Raw genomic sequence first — 18,646 nt, 5'->3', positions numbered from 1 at the left:
TCTCCCTTACAGGCTAGGATATAATCTGCTGCCGCTAAAGTCTTTCCCAATACTCTATCTAAATTTAACTTAATTTAACTTTTAGTTTAACTAAATTAAAAATTTAATGGACAAGTTTCTAACCCTAGTCCGTCTGCGTTTCAAGAGTGTTATGATCCAGTCCGCACCTGACAGAAACTGGGAGAATCCTCGTGCGTCTCATGGCAGTCATGTGGTCACTTTGGTCCGCCCATGTGCAGTTAGGAGACGTACCACATAGCTTCGCGACTAACCGACTGTGATTCCTTTAGAGAAGGATTTCCATGGGCACTGATGACATGATAAATGCATAACACATAAAAATATACAAATGCCTAATAAATAAACACAGTTAGTCCGCTTGCTTACAAACTAACTGTCTACTGTAGACTGTGTTCGTGCTTCTCCAAAATCATTTTTCATCGCTATTTCAGCCTGAAAAATTGCTCAGCATAACCTTTTGTTGGTGCTTATAATGACATCAATCTTCCAGTTACACTTAGGAGTAAGTTTATCGGAGTGCAGCTATGCGATTATGAAGTTGGGCCAGGTTAAAACCGCTAAGGGCGTGACGTTGACATTTGACTTCCTAGCCACGTTGTCGTAGTAAGGAAAAGGGCACAGCACAAGTAAACACGGTAATAACCCAGAGCTGCCCTCCATGCTGAGAAAAAGATACTCGTTCAAGAACTTGCCTTCCCTCCCGAAATTATAATTTAGAGAGTAAAAATAACGGTCGAGGGTTCGAAACCGTCCTAGTGCAAACCAAACCTTTCATCCCTCCGGGGTCGATAAATTGGTACCAGACCTGTCTGGGAGGATAAAAACACTGACTTGATCATCGGCTGGCCTGCGCAAATCATTGGATAGGCCAGTTACACGTTGGTAAACCTCAACGATTAAGAATTCCAGTAGAACGCGTTGGCGCATCCCAAGTGGATTGATACGCCAGTGACTTTATCCTTCATCCTTTTAATAATAACTATGAAAACCTTTGTGGATGATAGCAATGCTAAACCGGCTAATTTCCTTTCGTAAATATTTACAAAGATTTCGTACGCTGTCAGCAAGCAGGAAGTAGCCATGCGTGACGCCATCCACAGATCAAACATTCCTTGTTCCGCAGTTGATACCCGGCTGAGTCACAGCGGAGCAGCGAAGGCGTCCAAAATGAGGTCATTGTGTAACGTCGCTATTTTGCTACTCGGTGGTATCCTGATAAATTTGTCCACTTCGCTGCCATTACTGCTGTGGAGGAAAGGTCAGTTTAGTATGATCTATCTACGGACCTGATTCAAACGTTCATTTTGTTTTTTTTTTCGTCATAAACACCATTCCTTGAATTGCGTAATGAAGTAACAATTTTTTCTGCTACTTTTTCACCCGTTCTTCTCATCTAGCTTTTATAAATGTGCTGTTGCCTCTTGCTTAATAAAATTGTGTTGAGTTACATTAGTTCACCTTTCTAAAGACGTGCTTTTTTGCACAGGTTCTAAGGGATTTTGGACACTGCATCGCTTCCTCGTCCAAACACATTCAATGATAATTTCCCTTTACAGAAGCCCTTAAGCCTAATTACATCGAGATTAGCAAACTGCTGGCGTCGTTGCCGTTCCATCCGTCTGAAGGCCTGATTTCCAACGGTACGTTTGCGGCTTTGCTGTGCATGGTTTTTTCGTAGGAGTTTTTTTTTTTGAATTTTTTTAATAGAAAAAATTCTTGTCTTTTATGTACGTGTGGTGTTGGAATGTTATACAAGAATGTCTGTTGCTTTGGAAGTGAAAATTCAAATTCAATTCTGTTTTGTATAGGAGATCAAATTATGACTCATATATTTTTAAGAGATCAATAATAAAGTATCTAGTGGTGATCAATCCGCTAAGGATGCGCCAACGCAGCCGACCTCAACATCGCGGGCCTATACAATGATTTACACGGGCTAGCCGATCTATCAAGTCAATATTTTTATCCTATTACATATTTATATTATATTTATTTTTATCCTTTTATCCTACACAAGTCTGGTAGGAACAACTTTATCGACCCTGCGAAAAGGCTTGGTAGGCTCTTGGGCAGTTTTGAACCATTGGGTTCACCAACCAACGGCTCTTACTAATTGCAGTACATCCGCCCTAGTTTATATATATATATATATATTTATATTTATATATTTATATTACATTTATTTATAACATGGTATCCTGAATTATATTTTGGACACAAATTCCAAAATATAATTCGGGATACCATGCTGAATTACCACACGAAACTTCAAGTGTGATTTTCTGCTCATTTCTGGGGGACCCAAATTTTATACTGCGGAGATTTGCAAAAGCTTGTAAAGTCGGGATACATCATATTTCAAAATCAGAACATCTTTGAAAAAAAATTGAATCTGTGTAATTCATATGAGCGTGTGTTTCCTCTCGAAATTTCAAGTCTTTTTTTTACTGTATTTATTTTTAGTTCTTAATTACCTCGGCGGCAAGCGACCCAACAAGAGAGTACACGATTATGATTAGCAATTACTGGTATGAAGCTTTCAAGGCAAACGCAGCGCTCGCTATAGAAAAAATTAGTTCTTTTTTAATCGCCATAGTTGGTGAATGAAGGAAAATCGCTGAAGAAGTTCAACAAACGAAGCGATTCCGTGAAAGGCAGTGAGTTGAGTCACGTTCGAACTGCTGCTCACACTAAGGTACCGGCATCGAGGGAAATTTCCACACACACTACTTGGCGTACTAAAGAGGTCGCACTATTTTCCTCTTCGTACGAAAAATTCCATTACTTCTTCATACTCTATTAGAATTCTACACTATTTCTCATCCTTAAAAGCATCACTCCACGAAGATGGTACGGACTTCAGGTGGAGTACTCGTATACGGGATCGTAGATTATGGAGAGGGAGATGATTCCGTCCATTTCTTCCTAATTGCCTTAAAAAACGGCCCGGAAGATATGGCTTCGGGCTTGCTGGCGCACCATTTTCTGCAAGGAGTTCGACTGGAGCGCGCCAGCCTTGTGCGGCACCGGATCATCCGGGCCTTTTTTTACGGCAATTAGGAAGAAATGGACGGAATCACCCTCCTCTCCATAGTCTACTATCCCTTATCAGAATACTCCAGCTGGAATCTGCACCACCTCAGATTCGTGAGGTGATGCCTTTAACTGTTAACATGAGCAGGCGTAATGTTAAAAAGTTCTGCTGTGGCGGTTGGTTTGGAATAATCTTTGGGGCGAGCAAACGTTTCCGGCTTTCGGAGTCGATGAATTGGTACCACACCTGTCTGAAATAATAAAAACGCTGACTTGATACACCGGCTAGCCTCCGTAGGTCACTGGTAAGACAGACACGCGTTCGTAAACCTCAAACGAAACAGAATTGAAGGGAACGCGAATCTGAATCGGATGATTACCGCAAGACGTTTAAAATTTTGTTTTAGTACGGCTATAGCTGGGTGTTTTGGTGGAACTCTTACAACGATTCCTTAGCAGATCGTTTCTATATCCGAAAGTTTTACTCTTTCTCTATTTAGTGACCTGTTTGGGCTGACGAGAACAGTACGACGAGTGGTATTGGGGTAGTTAACTGCAGTTGGAGCAAATCTCCTCCTCAAATGCATCACCTCACCGAATCTGGGGTGATACGAGTTTTAGGCGGGTAACGCCTATAGGAGTCGTAGATTATGGGAAAAAGGGTAACTTTCTCCACGTACCAGTGTAAACGGACGACCCCGGAACTGTTTCTTGCCACGGCCAATGCGCAAACTTTGCGCTCCGCCCCGCATGCGATTCGTCCGAATGGGTTTTCGACGAATCGCAGGCGGGGCGGGGCGGAGCGCATTGCAACATAAGCCGTTATAAGAAACAGCATAGCGGGGTCGTCCATTTCCACTGATACAGGGAGAAATGAACGGAGTCACCCCCACTCCATAATCTACGACCCCGTATACGAATACTCCACCTGAAATCCGTACCACCTCAGATTCGTGGGGTGATGCCTTTAACGACTTTCTTTTTTTGCGAAACGCTTGACCGCGCTGCATCTACATTCCTAGATATCCGTCCATCACTTGTCTTCGTATCTTAATCTTCTTAACTTCTGTTGCAGCGCACCACCCTTGCACGCGTAGCGTCCCTTACTGCCTATCGGGGCAGTCCGAATTGATTTTCGACGAATCGCAGGGCGGAGGCGGCGCGAGGAGTGGAGCGTTGCAATAGATGGCGTCGTACAATGCAGCATTCTAGCATCACGACGAAGAGCATTAGGGGGCACTTTGGGTCCTCAGCATTTCTTTTTTTGGGGAGTCCTTTCCCATTAGCAGCACATATAAATAGCGAAATCGTATGGCTAAGAGGATTAGACTGTTTAGTTTATTCGGCGAAGTGACTTCTTAAGGATTGTCGAAGTCGTTTCTTGTATTTGAGCTGGACCACATTTCGGATCCTATTTACGATCGAAAACGTGTAAATTAGACATCGAATATTACGTGAAACACTGCTTTAGATGTCTGAGAACTCCTGATTTTTTTTCTCCAAAACAATGAGTTTCCTTAACATCCCGCTTCTGTTCTTTCATTCAGTAGATTCATACTCGTTTCAGGACTCAGCACCTCCTCGCCTTCTTCATTCATCTCTAACTGAGCTTCAAGATCAACTCATCAGGACCAAATTCCGGCAATTATTGCACTAAATTGGCGAATCGTTACCTCTTATGTTGCGCACACAGTTTTTGCGTGTGGGCTTTGCACCAGCGCATTCGTATTCCATTCATCACACCTCGCAGATTCGGAAAAGTGCAGTTGTGGACGTGGTTTGGCACTTGAGAATAAATACATGTAAATTGTAATGTGTCGGAAATTCATCAGGGAGACTGTAGATGGGTACGTGTCAGCCACAGTCTCTGTGAAATCGATCAGACTATTATCTGTGACGAATACACTGAAAGAAAAGAAGTTATTAACAGGAAATTCATCCAGAGTTCATCCTGAGTCAATTTTTTTATGAGTATGTGACACACAGAGCAATGAACAAGGACTCGCAGTAAACTTTGCGCAAAGGAATTCAACACAACAGGCCCTTGGTAGTTGCGCGTTTCACTAAATTTGATTTGAAGGCATCACCCCACGAATATGGGGTGGTCCGAGTTTCAGGTAGGTTATGCCTATACGGGGTCGTAGATTATGTGGAGGAAGGTGATTCCGTCCATTTCTTCCTAATTGCCGTAAAAAACGGCCCGAAAGATGCAGCGCGTGCATCGTGCATCGCCGCTTCGAGCATACCGGGGCGCTATTTTCTACGACGAGTTCGATTGAAGCGCGCCAGCCTTGTGCACGCGCTTAGGAAGAAATGGACGGAATAACCCTCTCCCCATAATCTACGATCCTCATCTGGCTGAACATCAAAGAAAACTACCCCCCCCCCTTCCATAATATAGGCAACGTTTTTTGTCCCCAGATTTGTGGGGTGATGCCTTTAAGTCAAACTTAGATCGTGTGGTCTTAGCAAAGACCTCTCACTTAAATTTGAGGCTCTAGTTTGTTCGTAGGATGCCTTTTAGACCTCAATTTGTAGAAATTCCATTTCTGTGCCGTTTTTTTTTCGTAATTGTTTGAAGTCAGCCTCCAGGGACATTTTTTAATCCATGATTCTGGGCAAACTCATTATTAGCTGTGGACAATTGCACAAATAAGGGACAGAAATTCAATTCCTACAAAATAGGGTCTTAGAGGCGACCTAGGAGCAAAGCAAATGACAGAACTGACGTTGAAGGGTTTCAATTGGGTTATAACCACGAAAAACAACAAAAAAGAGAAGCGGCCCGTGAGTTTTTTGTGTTATGGTAATCAACTCTTGGTTTTTGATTCACAAGCTACTCTTTCTTTCCCTTTTTACCGTTCAAGATCAAAGGCAGCTGCCGTTACGCAGAATCGATCGAAGATCGTTGCGAGTTGTCTTCAATTGTCACGCCTACGCACCGTAACTCGCTGCCCGCCGAGCGTGATCAACTGACGAAAGGGATTAATAGAGCCCTGAAGTGAAAAAATGATGAGATAGCTCCTGTAGATCGCATCTTTCTTTAGATCTTTGTATTTCTGGCATTCTGTATTTTTATTTATTTTTATTTCTGTATTTTCCTAGGGCGCTCATAATAAAAAAAAAGCTGCTGAAGTTTCAGTTATAGCATTAAGAAAAATTGACAATTAACTATACGAAAATAAATTAGCTAGGCTAATGCACAGTTAATACAGCCATTTTTTTTTCACAAAGAGTCTTGAAAACAGGAAGGCATGACAATGAATACGGATATCTGCGGATTCCTTATTTAAGAGTGAATTTTAGAATTATTTAAGAGTTCTAAATTATGTTATGCAACTAATAATCACGAGTAAACTGTACTTTGTCGAATAGAAAATTGCAAGACTGCAATAAAACCATTGAATTGTAAGATGATTTGATATCCATAGTGTATCTGTTTGTTGTTACGTTTATTTCAGGGAAAAAAATCCACTTTCCTGTAAGAAAAAAAAATATTTCTGCAGTAGAAGACGTTCACGCCGTGTTTGCAGACACAACTTTTCCTGGTCTCTAACGGCGTTTTCAGCATTTTCATGAGTTTTTCAATTTTAGTTCTTTACCAAATAATCGTATCGTATTCGATCAACCTCTTTGAGTTGATTGTTGCTCTCTTTCAATCTTCTCAAAGCGCTTCATCATTCCGATTCGAAGAATCTAACAAACTTTTTTGTCCTTCTATTTCTATTGAGATTTCTATTTTCACTCAACCCAATAGTGTTTTCTTTTGCCGCCTTTTCTGTCGAATGCGTTTGTTTTTAAATCTACGCTATTTTTCGGGTTTTGCCCTAACCCACGTTAGTTTCGTCTGCAGAACGTTTTTCGCCGACGAGCAAACAGACGGCGAGTAATGACACGAAACGGACGGGTGAGAAGACTCACCACACTGAATAAATACACCAAATACGGTAATGAGATCGATGCCGCAACGCTTTGAGGAACAGAATTCCGAGAACTCGTAGCTAAGAAACTGTCCGTTAGGTTTGTTCAGTGAAATGGCTCTATAGTTTATAGAAAAAGAGAAAGGTATGTCTAGAAACACTTCTGTTTTCTATTTTAATATTCCTTCCTTCATTATATTCTTCATTTTCTTAGAAAATGGCTCGTTCAAGGAAGACCTACTTGTAATTTGTTCCTATTTTATCCACTCTTTGTTAGGAAGAATACTAAGAGAAGTATGTTGTGTTCGGGATTAACACTGTATAATGGATGTAAAATTTGAGGAATCATATTGCCTTTGGGCGTTTTTGGGAATTTTTTTGCCTTCACTTCCACCCCTATCGTATACATAAAGGTGACCTGGAAAAATACGCGATATCTATGGTTTCTTAGCATTTTCATTTATATCTCTTCATTTTGCAAGGGGATTTTTTCCTGGCGAAACCACACTCCTAAATGAATAATGAAATTGTATGTCGAAAATATTAGTGTGAAAAAAGAGATATCCTTTGAATGATAGATTCCTGAAGTGCGAAAGTTCGACTTCCATTGAATCTTTGCATAGAGATTGCAACTTGTCAACTAAAAAAAATAATAGATTCATCTTGTTTATTTGACTGAAAAAAAGAGGCAGAAACAGCTAACTGAATGAAAACCGTTAAGATCCGCGTTTTGTATTTATCAACAATCACGTGCTCTTAAACACGCTGGTCGCTTGTATTTATTGTGTAATGAACACAAACTCGTACACTACCGTTCTTGAAAATAAACAGCCAACACTCAGGTGTTGTGTGTTCTTCTCAGTTTTTCCTGACATGTTCTATGCAGTATTCCTTCAGCAAAATGAAGATTGTTCTTTTCAGACGTAGCAGAACAAAAATAAGCTTGGACGGCGAGAATGGTTGCCGAATATTGCTGCTCTCCTGACTTTTCAGCTCAGCGCAGGCGAGAGGTTCCGTCGCCGTCTCGTCCGATGCGACCGCACAATCGATGGATCCAAACCTCAGGCCAACAACCAAACCTTTCATCCCCTTTTAATCGATGAGTTCATAGATGTGAGATGCCTGGGAAGATAGAACCACTAACTTGGTGCATCCGTAATTTTGCCTCCACAAGTCATTTTATGGACATGCGTTCAGAAACCTCAAGCGAACTACAGAATGAAAGTGTAGCACATTTTAAAATTACCAACATCATGCTTCCATTCTTTCGTACTTTATTCTCCTTGGCAGTTGTGGATGAGGTTTATCCACAGTATTTTTGAGCTGCTTCCAGGAGTTCTGACCTAACGAACTCACCCGCTTCACTTGTTTTTTCATTTGGGTTTTTCCTTTTTTTTTCGATTGCATATATGTATCTTTGAATAAAAGTTACTAATTTCTTTGCCTCGTAGCATCAAGTGTGTAGTACACTTGCCAGAAGCTTAGTGTTGATTATGTAGACTGAGGATATTTTTCTCAAGAGCGAGTAATCTCAATTGAAGCTAAATCTATGCATGTTAATAATGTTTCTTTTTTTTCGAAGTGTGTAGCAAAGAAAAAAAAAGTTTTTTTTTTGAAACCTTTTGGCAGTTTCCGGTACAGGTATTTTAACTTTGAGGTTTTGATCAAACATTCGTGCCCCCAAGAGGAGATACAGGGCTATGTTCTTAAACTGCACTTTGCAAGCAAACGATTGTTGAAGATGTCGACAGACTTAGAACTTTTGATGCAGTTAGCGGAATTAGAAACCTCTCTCCCATGTAGGCGGCGAACTTTCGAATTAGAAAACGTTTCATAAGATACTTGTGAACACGAAATAGATGGATTAGACTAAAGAGGAACCGGTATCTTCGATACATTTTCGTTTTCACAAAATTTTGTACGTACCTGAACCTAAATGTTGGTTCAAAGGTTGAAAATGCCGTTCATGAAATTTAAGCTACGTGAAATCCTGCCAGGAAAGGTTGAAACGTTACCGGTTATCCTCTCATTTTTGGAGAGTTGAACCACTAAAAGTTTTCAGTATGTATATTTTACGTCCTATTCAACTTGCAACAGATTTATTTATTTATTTATTTATGCAACAGATACAGCAAAAAGTGCTGCAGTTTGTATGCTGATAATGCGTAAAGTATTAACGGATTTCACGTAGCTTATATTAACGTAAAGTATAAACGGAATGGAGTGCAGATCATCAGATCAGTGCAGTCCCTATCGTATAATCTCAAGAGTATGAACATTTTCCCCAACGATTTTTTTTTTCTCGTGTACGCTGCCCACCAAATGCTTGTGTTTCGCCCGTCGTTCTCGTCAGGTTGTCAGTCATCCACAACAGAGACGTGGTTTAGGCTCGTAAAACGACCTTGTTCGCCTTCAAAAGAATTCACGACATGAGAGACGACGTTCATTGAAGCATAGGTGGATGGATGGTGCAATAGGGGCCTAATGTAAATGATATGTTGCAAGTCAATTCATGTGGGACATGGGAGCCGACGATCGCAAGAGAACCACTTCGAACATTTAAGTGGCGCCTTGGAGACGATGCTGCGTTGTATGTGATTATGGAACGTGAGTTTTTTTTTCTCCCTTCGCCTTCTCGTTTAGACGCACAACTCTTTCGTTTAAAACAGGTCGTAATTTTCTCAATGAAATCGTCCCAGAGGGCGATATAGGGTCACTCGCGGGGTGTGTGTGAGAGGAATGGTAGAGGACCTCTGTCTCAGCTACCGAGAGCATGAAATGCAGTGGTGCAATTGCGGACATCATTCTAGTCTTGTTTCAACTGTTTGGAGTTCCCATTTAGTTTGCTAAATGATATGAAAACTCTGTGATATGATAGAAAATTGTTGACAACAGTAATTCTTTGTTGGGCAGATAAGGCGTTTGACTGGATTAATCACATTCGATTTCACCCTTTCTGGATCTGAAGAAGGCGATATTGCCGAAACGTCAGCCACGAACAAAGGATTGTAACAAACTCGTGTTCGGCTCAATTAAAGAAAACAATTATTGAAGTAATTTGGTAAATGTAAAATTTTTAAAGGCAACTTTCATGGAAGTTTTCTATGTTGGTTCCCTTCTACCTGTACAGAGTTACTTGAGTTTGAAATATAGATCGCGGAAGAACCATTTCAAATCCGGGAATAAGGCAAACCTTAGACAACGACACTGTTTACACTCGCCGTAGAGATGAAATGAAAGCAAGCGAATCAAATTAGAGGTGAACATAGTTGTAACATAGATGGCTCTAATCTAACATATTGCGCCTACCTCGATTGTGAGGAGGGCTTTCATCAAGTCCCTCAATTTAGCATCAGATTTGCAATTCGGTTTTGTTTTGTGAGAGGAGCAGGTGAAAATGCAGCTAGGAGCAATATATGGGCGGTATGTAGAGAATTTCGTGGTATTTCACTTGCTGCACTTGATATCTATTTCACTATTTCATTCCATTTCCGTTTCATTTCAAAACATATATTTCTATTTATTTATTTATTTATTTTATTTATTTTTTATTTTTATTAACATATATTTAAGATATTTCAAAACAAATAGTATAGTGACTAAAAGCTTCTGAATTGAAAAATTATATGTGATCCTATCTTTTATCATTTCTGTTGAAAATGGAATGAAGTTAGTGTTTGCATTTTTTTGTGTAATTCTTTAAGAAAGAAGAAGAATAAAAAAATTCTTAAAGAAAGAATAAGAATAAAAGCAGTCATCGCGCGCCTACGCACTCAGAATATATGAAGCTACCGCTCAATATACTGCTAAACTTTCGCTTTCGCATGGTGAATATTTATTATGAAAAAAATGACAAAATCTATCACACCCGATTTTTTCTGACTGAAATATTGTGTGACAGTTGCGTATTCTTCGAAACTGATCATTACTCCACTGTTCATCAAACCGAGCGGAGGCAATAATTGTTGGTGTTTCCAAATTCTCTTCTCCGAATTCCTGCAAGTCCGCTGAGTTGCAGTTCGGCCGACCAATGTTTGCTATCTACTGTACGATGACTAGTGTGTGGAGAAAGGAGATTGGTGAGGAAAGATAGTGGGAGTGTGAGGAGCGAGGTTGTGTGTGTGTGTTTATGTGTTGAATGCTCAATAAAACTAGCCGGAACGTCAATGGGTATTCGACAAAACTCGCCTTCCTCTCTCATCAAACAAAGATTCTTAACAACCATTTTATAGGATCACATAAGGCACGCTGTAAGAACGACGACACACACACGCACCACGCACCACGCACTAATCTGTTTCATAGAATTCCAGGACAACTACGCACGTAGGACAGGTAGTGCGTAAAAGACTTTAGGGAGCTTGTAGTCGGCTTTGGTGACACTGATTAAGGCTTAAGGATAATCGGAAGCCATGGAGTTGAGATTCGGTGATAGCGGCAGTAGACGTCACCTTACCCGTGGGTGACGTCTACTGCCGCTTCCGCCACAGATCGATAGTGGATGACGAGACGGTATGCAAATAGGGCGTTCAGTTCATACGAAACGAAAATTCATAGCTCTTATGAGGAGAACTGATGAGCGCATGCAAGGAAGATCTAAATCCTCTATCGTATATATAAAGGTGACTTGGAAAAATACGCGATAGCTATGGTTTCTTAGCATTTTCATTTCTATCTCTTTATTTTACAAGGGCATTTTTTTTCCTGGCGAAACCATACTCCTAAATGAATAATAAAATTGTATGTCAAAAATATTAGTGTGAGAAAAGGCATATCCTTTGAACAGGTAATTTACAACCAAAATTCAATATTAATTTTAATTTTTCGCAGTGTAAGCGTTCACAGTTGTTTTTCTCATTTGTTAGGGAAAAGTAGAAAGATTTACTTTAAAAAAAGTTAAGTTAGATGAAAGGTCATGTTAAAGTAGATGGAACAATTTACATGAGATTGAGCTTTTAGGATTTTTTATACCGTGTCTTGGCAATTTCCACTTAGAGAGAAGGGAATGGCCTACATACAGCCTGTACATACATAGAGCTTATCTTGACATCAAGATAGAGTATGTAGTAGACATGAATATAGATATTATTTTATCTATACAAATATAATATATGCAATATAAATATAGTGGTAAGGATGTAGTACCAACAAAGAGTACTTTGTTGGGATCAACTTATTCAAGGAAAAAAAAACTGCTGAGAGCTTAACAAGAAGGAAATTTCCAGCAAAAACAAATGTTTGGAGTATACTGGTCCTCAAAGGAATACTTAGTAACGAGGAGAGCTCATGTAGACCGACTCTTTGCAGAATGGATCGAAAATCCTATGTTTCTTCATTCAACGGCAAAAAATATATTTGTGAATAGTTGCACAGTTGCATCATGAGCTATCATAGTGGTATGTTGTGCACGCCTTACCTTTCCGGAGGTATCAAGAGAGTAAATGTGGAACTAAAATGGGAACTCACGTTTATTTTAGGGCGATGAGCCTACAACGTCTAGCGCACATCTGTGCTCCCATATTTTATATGCTCTGTAGTTAGCAAATCACGAAGGTCTTTTTGTTCCTCGTCTCCGGCTAACGTATTCAGTATTTTTCACCCCATTAGAACAGGGATGAGGGAAAAACAGCAAACATGAATTTACTTTCCAGCATTCTACGTTCGCACACGTACTTGTTAAGTTCTTGCAAAACATCGAATTCTGTTCCTTTGCGACTGATTTCAAAAAAATATCAGTTTGGGGCTAAGGAAAAAAAATGATATTTCGATTCATTGGTGGAAGTATGAACATGAGAGTGACCTAAGAAGAAAACGTCGTTTCTATTCGTTAATGAAAGTATTGGAACCCATTACTAGGGATATGGATAGGTTAATTCAGGGAAAAATTTAAAATTTTATTTTTAAAAAACTTAAGAAATCTTAAAAAGCAGAAAAGAAGCAACCGTGTTCTCAATGTGCTTAGCGCTTATGTAGCAAGCACTCTAATATCTCAGTGGCCTGTTATTATATGCTCATATAATAACTGTGGAAATTATTTATGAAATGAAGTTCGAAAATTTTAACATTCGGTGAATTTCTATCCCAATTGAACAACATATTGTCCATGTGAAGGATTTTGGATTTTGGATTTAATCACATGACTTACCCTACGTAATATCTATGTTGATCTGATGTTTACGTCCGAGTTACTTCTATGTCAATGTACTTTGAAAAAAAATCGTGTTGTGTTTCATTACACTACGGGAACAGAAATATTCAACTCTTTTAGAGTGTCTATTTCGAAAAAAAAAAGATTTTCTGTAAACAATAATAGGTGAAAACGCCACTTAGTCTACTAGTAACTACAATTACTTAGCCTTCTTTCAGTTTACTATTGAAAGCCTTATACTGACAACACAAATGCTCCTTTTAGGAAAATCTCAAGTCAGAAAGCTGCTGAGATTTATATATTTCTGATCACATTTTCTTTTCTCTAGACTCCTAATGCCGGCTATTTTAGCAGAGGAACATTATCATTGTCGAAAAGCTCATTCCTCGGTCCTGACCTTGTAGAGGAAGTGAAATGAGCTGATGTGATGGTGTTCATAAATTCTCTTCACTGCGAGTTACCGTAGTTTGCTGCAATGGCTGCTGGCTGCTGGCTGGCGGGCAGTTGACGATTGATTGGAGTTGGTGTGTGCAGTGGCGCCCGACCAGCAATCACGTCGTTCCTATTCAGCCGCACTTTCCAGCTATTTATACAGCAGGAATGGGCTGAGCGCTTCGGAAGGACGGTGCTTGCTGGGATCGGTACCGAGGTGCCCGAACAGAGAATGCGAAACCAGGAAAGTAGGCATGGATTTTAAGACTAAGAAGAATTCCGATTAATCCTATTCTTTTAGTTGCACTGTCAGTATCGGCTTTATTTCCGTCCTGAATAACAAATACATTACGTTAATAGAATGGTTCTGGTTCACTTATTTGCACGGAAAAATTAAGGAAGCTCCATTTGTGAAAAATAACATAACAAATATAAATGGCGAAAAAAAGTAAATAGCAAATAATATAACATATATAAATAGCAGAGGAAGAAAATGAGTGAATTAATCAAGAAATTCAATCAGTTTGTAACAAATTTCATGCTGCCGCAGTATTGCTTCCGTCTAGTTTTTTAAAATCAAAATAGGTCAGATTGGAGCAATCTAACACAGTCTTCTCGACATGCAGCATACCTTCCAACTCCGGCTGTGTTTGATGTTTTTTTCAGTTATGCGCAGGTATGAACATCTGATCCTACTAAAAGAACCTTGTTGAGCTGTGTGAGTGATGTCAGCTTTTTCTTGTCATGTCCGGTATTTGTGGGTCTGGTGGCGGTTCTACCGGAGTTAGTGGAATTAACAAAGTAGAAATTGAATAAAATAGCATTTGGAACGAACCTCCAGCTTCCTAACTGAGATAAATCGGTATGCTATAAATCGCAACCTCCAGCAAAATAATTACCCTCAGGGTTCTTTTTCCGATTTCAAGAACAGCTACTAAAGAATACCCGAGAACTCTTCCTTTTTATTTCTGTTTACTTCAAGAGAAACAAGGTGTATGAATCATCCCTAGGCTACATATGGTAATTTTTTAATTTTTTAGTTGAAATTTTTATGGTACGATCTACATTAAAAAGCATCGCTGCCTCGTTTTTGATTTTGTTTTTTTTTTATCACATGTGCTTTTTCCTTACTTTCATGACTAACGAGTACTTATAAGTGGTGCCTTAGGGAAGCAGCACGTTGTACCACTCTAAGCGTAGTTTCTGTTATGTTCCTTCTAGGAACTCACCACTGTGTCTAATAATAATATGTTAAAAAATTTTTAAAAAAATGTTAAAATATATTAAAATATAATAATTATGTGAAAAGTGCAAATTGTTCCCACTTCTTTTTGCACATTGGATCTACAGCAGTTATGAATCCACCCCTTCTTTTACGCTCAACTTCTCCAAAAGTGTTGATTTTCAATAAACCTTTGTGATTTGTTTTTGTTGGCAGAAAAAGTAGCTGGAAGCAATAAAACGAAAGTAATATTGATGAGAACGGAGGAGGTGACGGTTGTCGTATTCGCTGCAAGCGGCGAAGTGTCACACGCGCATACAGTATGACTGATGCGATGACTGCCCATAAATGGGACGATATTTAATCCATAAACGAGCACTTTATATACACTTAAACATGACTATTTATGAAACGGGAGCTGATTCTGACGGCGGGAATTGTTCATTATAATGTGGAAGTATTTTTATCTCGACGCTAGTCATACTAAAGCTAGAAAACTCCCCCACTTGCGATTAATCAAAACACATAGTTTTCGAGAAGAAATTGGATAGAATTCAAATTTATACTGTTGTTTGCATCCAACTAGGAAATAGTAAAAGGAAACACAGGGAACGAAGGAACTTGCCACGGATTTCCTTATCAGAGACCGCCAGCGGAATGAACCTGCTTCCTCGCACCTCGTCGTCGCGTTGGCGTTTCTGCATGTGTGCCGGCGGTTAGTTTCGGCCCGCCTTTCCAGTGCGCTGGCTTCTATTCAACCGTTGGGAGTGCGGCGTGTCTGTTTCAGGCCACCGACGTTTCCCGCATACGATTAGTCCAGCTCTTCTTTAAGCACCAACCGTCCCACCTTCGTTTTGCATACTTTTGGCTAAATAGAACGGCGCCGCTGCGACTGTGTGACCTCTGCTCGGTTGTTTTCAACCACCTTAGTTTTGTTAGATCAGTCTTTGAAGATTTATGTGTTAGATGTACCATTAAAGTCATTGAATCATGAATCACATCAGTCAACTTGGAGATGGAAGATCTGGAGATCTTCGCTTGTCGATAAGGGAAAATTGCCAACCTAATTTTGACAATGCCTACTTTTCTATGTGTAGTTATTGCCTTTTATGAAACAGAAAAGAGGAAAAAAATTCTCAAACTGCAAACACTAATATTAGTCTAGTACTCTGTATACCTATGAAAGTTTTTCTTTCAGATCAACTCCTGCTTTAGTTCTCTCCTTTCTTTGTTCCATCCTTTCTCCTCCTCTTATTTCTCTCTTTTTTCCTCTTTCTCACCAATTCCTAAGGTCTGAAGATTTCCACAAGAACTACAGATTTTTCTCGAATACACTTGCATCTATGGACGTTTTGAAAACTTTTGATAATTAAAGACCCCAACATCAAATAATGGCCTTGCAACATTTTCGCATTTGCTGTATTAATAAGAAATTTTAATAATCATATCATAAATTGGTGGATACTTTCAAGATCGAGTTATGTTCTTAACATTTCATTGTTAGCTCGCTAACAATGAAATGTTAAGAATTTTGGTAGAACTACTCAGATGATGACATTATTGAGTAAAAATTAACGTTATAAATTACCCATGCGCAATGACGATGCCCACTTTCAGGTGCTGCGCGTTTCCGAGCTTCATGACCACAGCGTAACTCATTTATCGTTAATTTTTTCCCTACAATCCTATTAGCAGGTTTTTTTCCAGTTCCCAAACAACTAGCGGATAAAAATCAGTAGCCTGCAATTCTGCACGTCCATGCAGCTGGCATTGGCCAGCTGCATGGATCGTGATAACTGGGCGGATATTGGTGGCAATTTTGGGCGAGTTCGACGTGATGAGGTTGAATGCCTCGCCGCTGTCAAAACTGCTGCTCATCAACGGATTATAAAGGAGGTGGTGGGGATTTCGAGGGCCCCCTAGCGGTTATGATGATTTCTATAATCCGCAGATTTTTTCTTGATTTGCTTGGACTGATTGGCACTGATCTTCCTTTTTATTAAAAGCTAACGTTTCGCCGTTACGGCCGTCGTCAGAACTTGGAAAAATCAGAAGTATCAATCACTTATTCTCTCAAGCTTCATCACCGTACAGAAAACATTCAAACAGTTTACAAACTCAAAGAAAAATACGTCTATTAATGCTCACCTCAAGTGCTAAGTTTTATAACTCAGCAAATCACCTCGCAGCACAACTATGAGTCTCTGTTGATCTTTAGATTAATCAATAGATGCAATATTAGGCTGGAAGTGCGAAATAATTCTCGAATGAAAGGTGTTCTTCGAACATATGGGTCAGATTTATTTGAAATATTAAATGCAGTTTAGGTTAATGTTGTTCTTTTTAAAAATATTCATTGTCCTCAATTGGTGGGCACTTAGTTGTTAATAAATATTTTTGTTTAAGGAAACTATATTTATTTGCGAACCTCGGCTCTGGCTTTATCTGGTTCAGATACTCGGTTCATTGTGGAAGTAACTGTGCGACGTCCAAGTTCCTTGCTGAGTCCTAGGTTCTTCATAGTTAATCCTCGCATCCGTGATCTTCCCACTGCGTAGGCATTAATGAAGTGCTGGCAAAGTTTCGTGTTTCATCGCTCCCTACAAAAATAATCGAATTTTGTGTTTTATATCTCTTGTTCGTCATCATTACCCGTTAATATTTGTAATTTTTTTAAAATCTATTAATGATGAGAATCATCTTAGTTACGAACGTATCTGAATGTCTTCAAATCTATGAATACTGTTGTTTATTGGAAGTTTTTCTAGCTAGATTCTTGTGATTTAAGTAAACATTTACATCTAAAGTCCGTAAAATATTCAAAAAATTTGATCTGGCTTCTTGTTTTGATTATTAGATTAGGCAGCATAAATTTTGTTGTAAAGGTGAGAGTGGGGCAATTTAGGATTGACCTTCAAAAGCCGTGTGTCATAACACAGCGTGGTGATGACAAAGAAATCGGTCCTTTTACACGGCTTGATACTTGAAAGCTGCTCATTGTCGAAAAATGTCTTGGGAATGCTGTTGAGCCGGTATCCTAGGCACTTATGATCGCTTAGGGAGCCATTTATGAATCGACTTACCTTGTTGCTATCACTCAAGTATCATACGCCACCAGGATAGAGCATGTCTAATATATGGCAGCGGTAGTGTTGGCGACGGGGTTGGGAGGACTAGGAGGGAGAATTACAGGGGCGTGGCCTCACGGATTATTCATAAGTTTCAACGATGCATTCCAACGTCGTTCTCGGGATCACCTTTCGTCCGCTGAGGTAGAATTGAAGCGACCTACGATCAGCACTGAAGCTATGAAACCCTTGATATGGAAGCGTTTTGGCGAAAGTTATTCCACACATTCAGGAACAGTTGTCCGATGCATCGTTCTTTCGCATGCACCATCCCGTGCAATCTCGAGGCCGCTGACCCCATCGCGTTCAATTCCATATGAATTCAAAAAGTGCTGCGCAGTCCACCTTCTGACGAACTACCGTAATGTAGTTGATGTGATGTCAGTGAGTGGAATCCACTCGGTGCCGCTCTTCACGCTCAAACCTATCGGCCAATCACAGTCGGGACACGCCCCCCGTAGGTGTGGCCGAGTTAGCCGGCACGCAGAGACTGCGGGCGGTGGAGAAGGCGCAGAGCGCACGACCGAACACAGAGCGGAGAGATAGTCCATGCAGATAGGGTGTGCTGTCAGTCAACGGGATGCTTCACACACATACATACATACACCGCGCACTCACTGTTCACACCACGTGGAATACGGTAGCAAATGTGCCTTGTTGTTTCATTCGTTAAATTTTCTTACAATCATCACTGATGTCGTGTACTCTTTTCTCAACATCTCTTCTTCGTTTTGGCTAAATA

The 18,646-nt window shown here is 39.9% G+C and overlaps 2 protein-coding genes across 2 annotated transcripts; one reads left to right on the top strand and one right to left on the bottom strand.

The window, feature by feature from the left end:
• Window positions 1-1,101: 1,101 nt before the first annotated feature.
• Window positions 1,102-4,662, top strand: RB195_016502 (uncharacterized protein; the record flags this gene model as incomplete). The annotated part of the gene is made up of 3 exons (XM_064183064.1): window positions 1,102-1,279; window positions 1,578-1,661; window positions 4,622-4,662. The coding sequence occupies 3 exons, from the start codon at window positions 1,102-1,104 to the stop codon at window positions 4,660-4,662; spliced, it is 303 nt and encodes a 100-aa protein (XP_064038945.1).
• A 68-nt stretch (window positions 4,663-4,730) lies between these two features.
• Window positions 4,731-17,312, bottom strand: RB195_016501 (uncharacterized protein; the record flags this gene model as incomplete). Its single annotated transcript, XM_064183063.1, has 3 exons — window positions 4,731-4,959; window positions 13,768-13,886; window positions 17,205-17,312. 3 exons carry the CDS (start codon window positions 17,310-17,312, stop codon window positions 4,731-4,733), a joined length of 456 nt encoding a protein of 151 aa, XP_064038944.1.
• Between the last annotated feature and the right edge of the window lie 1,334 nt (window positions 17,313-18,646).

The sequence above is a fragment of the Necator americanus genome, chromosome II (genome assembly GCF_031761385.1).
Source record: "Necator americanus strain Aroian chromosome II, whole genome shotgun sequence".
In the NCBI taxonomy this organism is placed as follows: Eukaryota; Metazoa; Nematoda; class Chromadorea; order Rhabditida; family Ancylostomatidae; genus Necator; species Necator americanus.
Note: the sequence above shows the minus strand (reverse complement) of the source record. Positions and strands in the feature narration are given on the sequence as shown.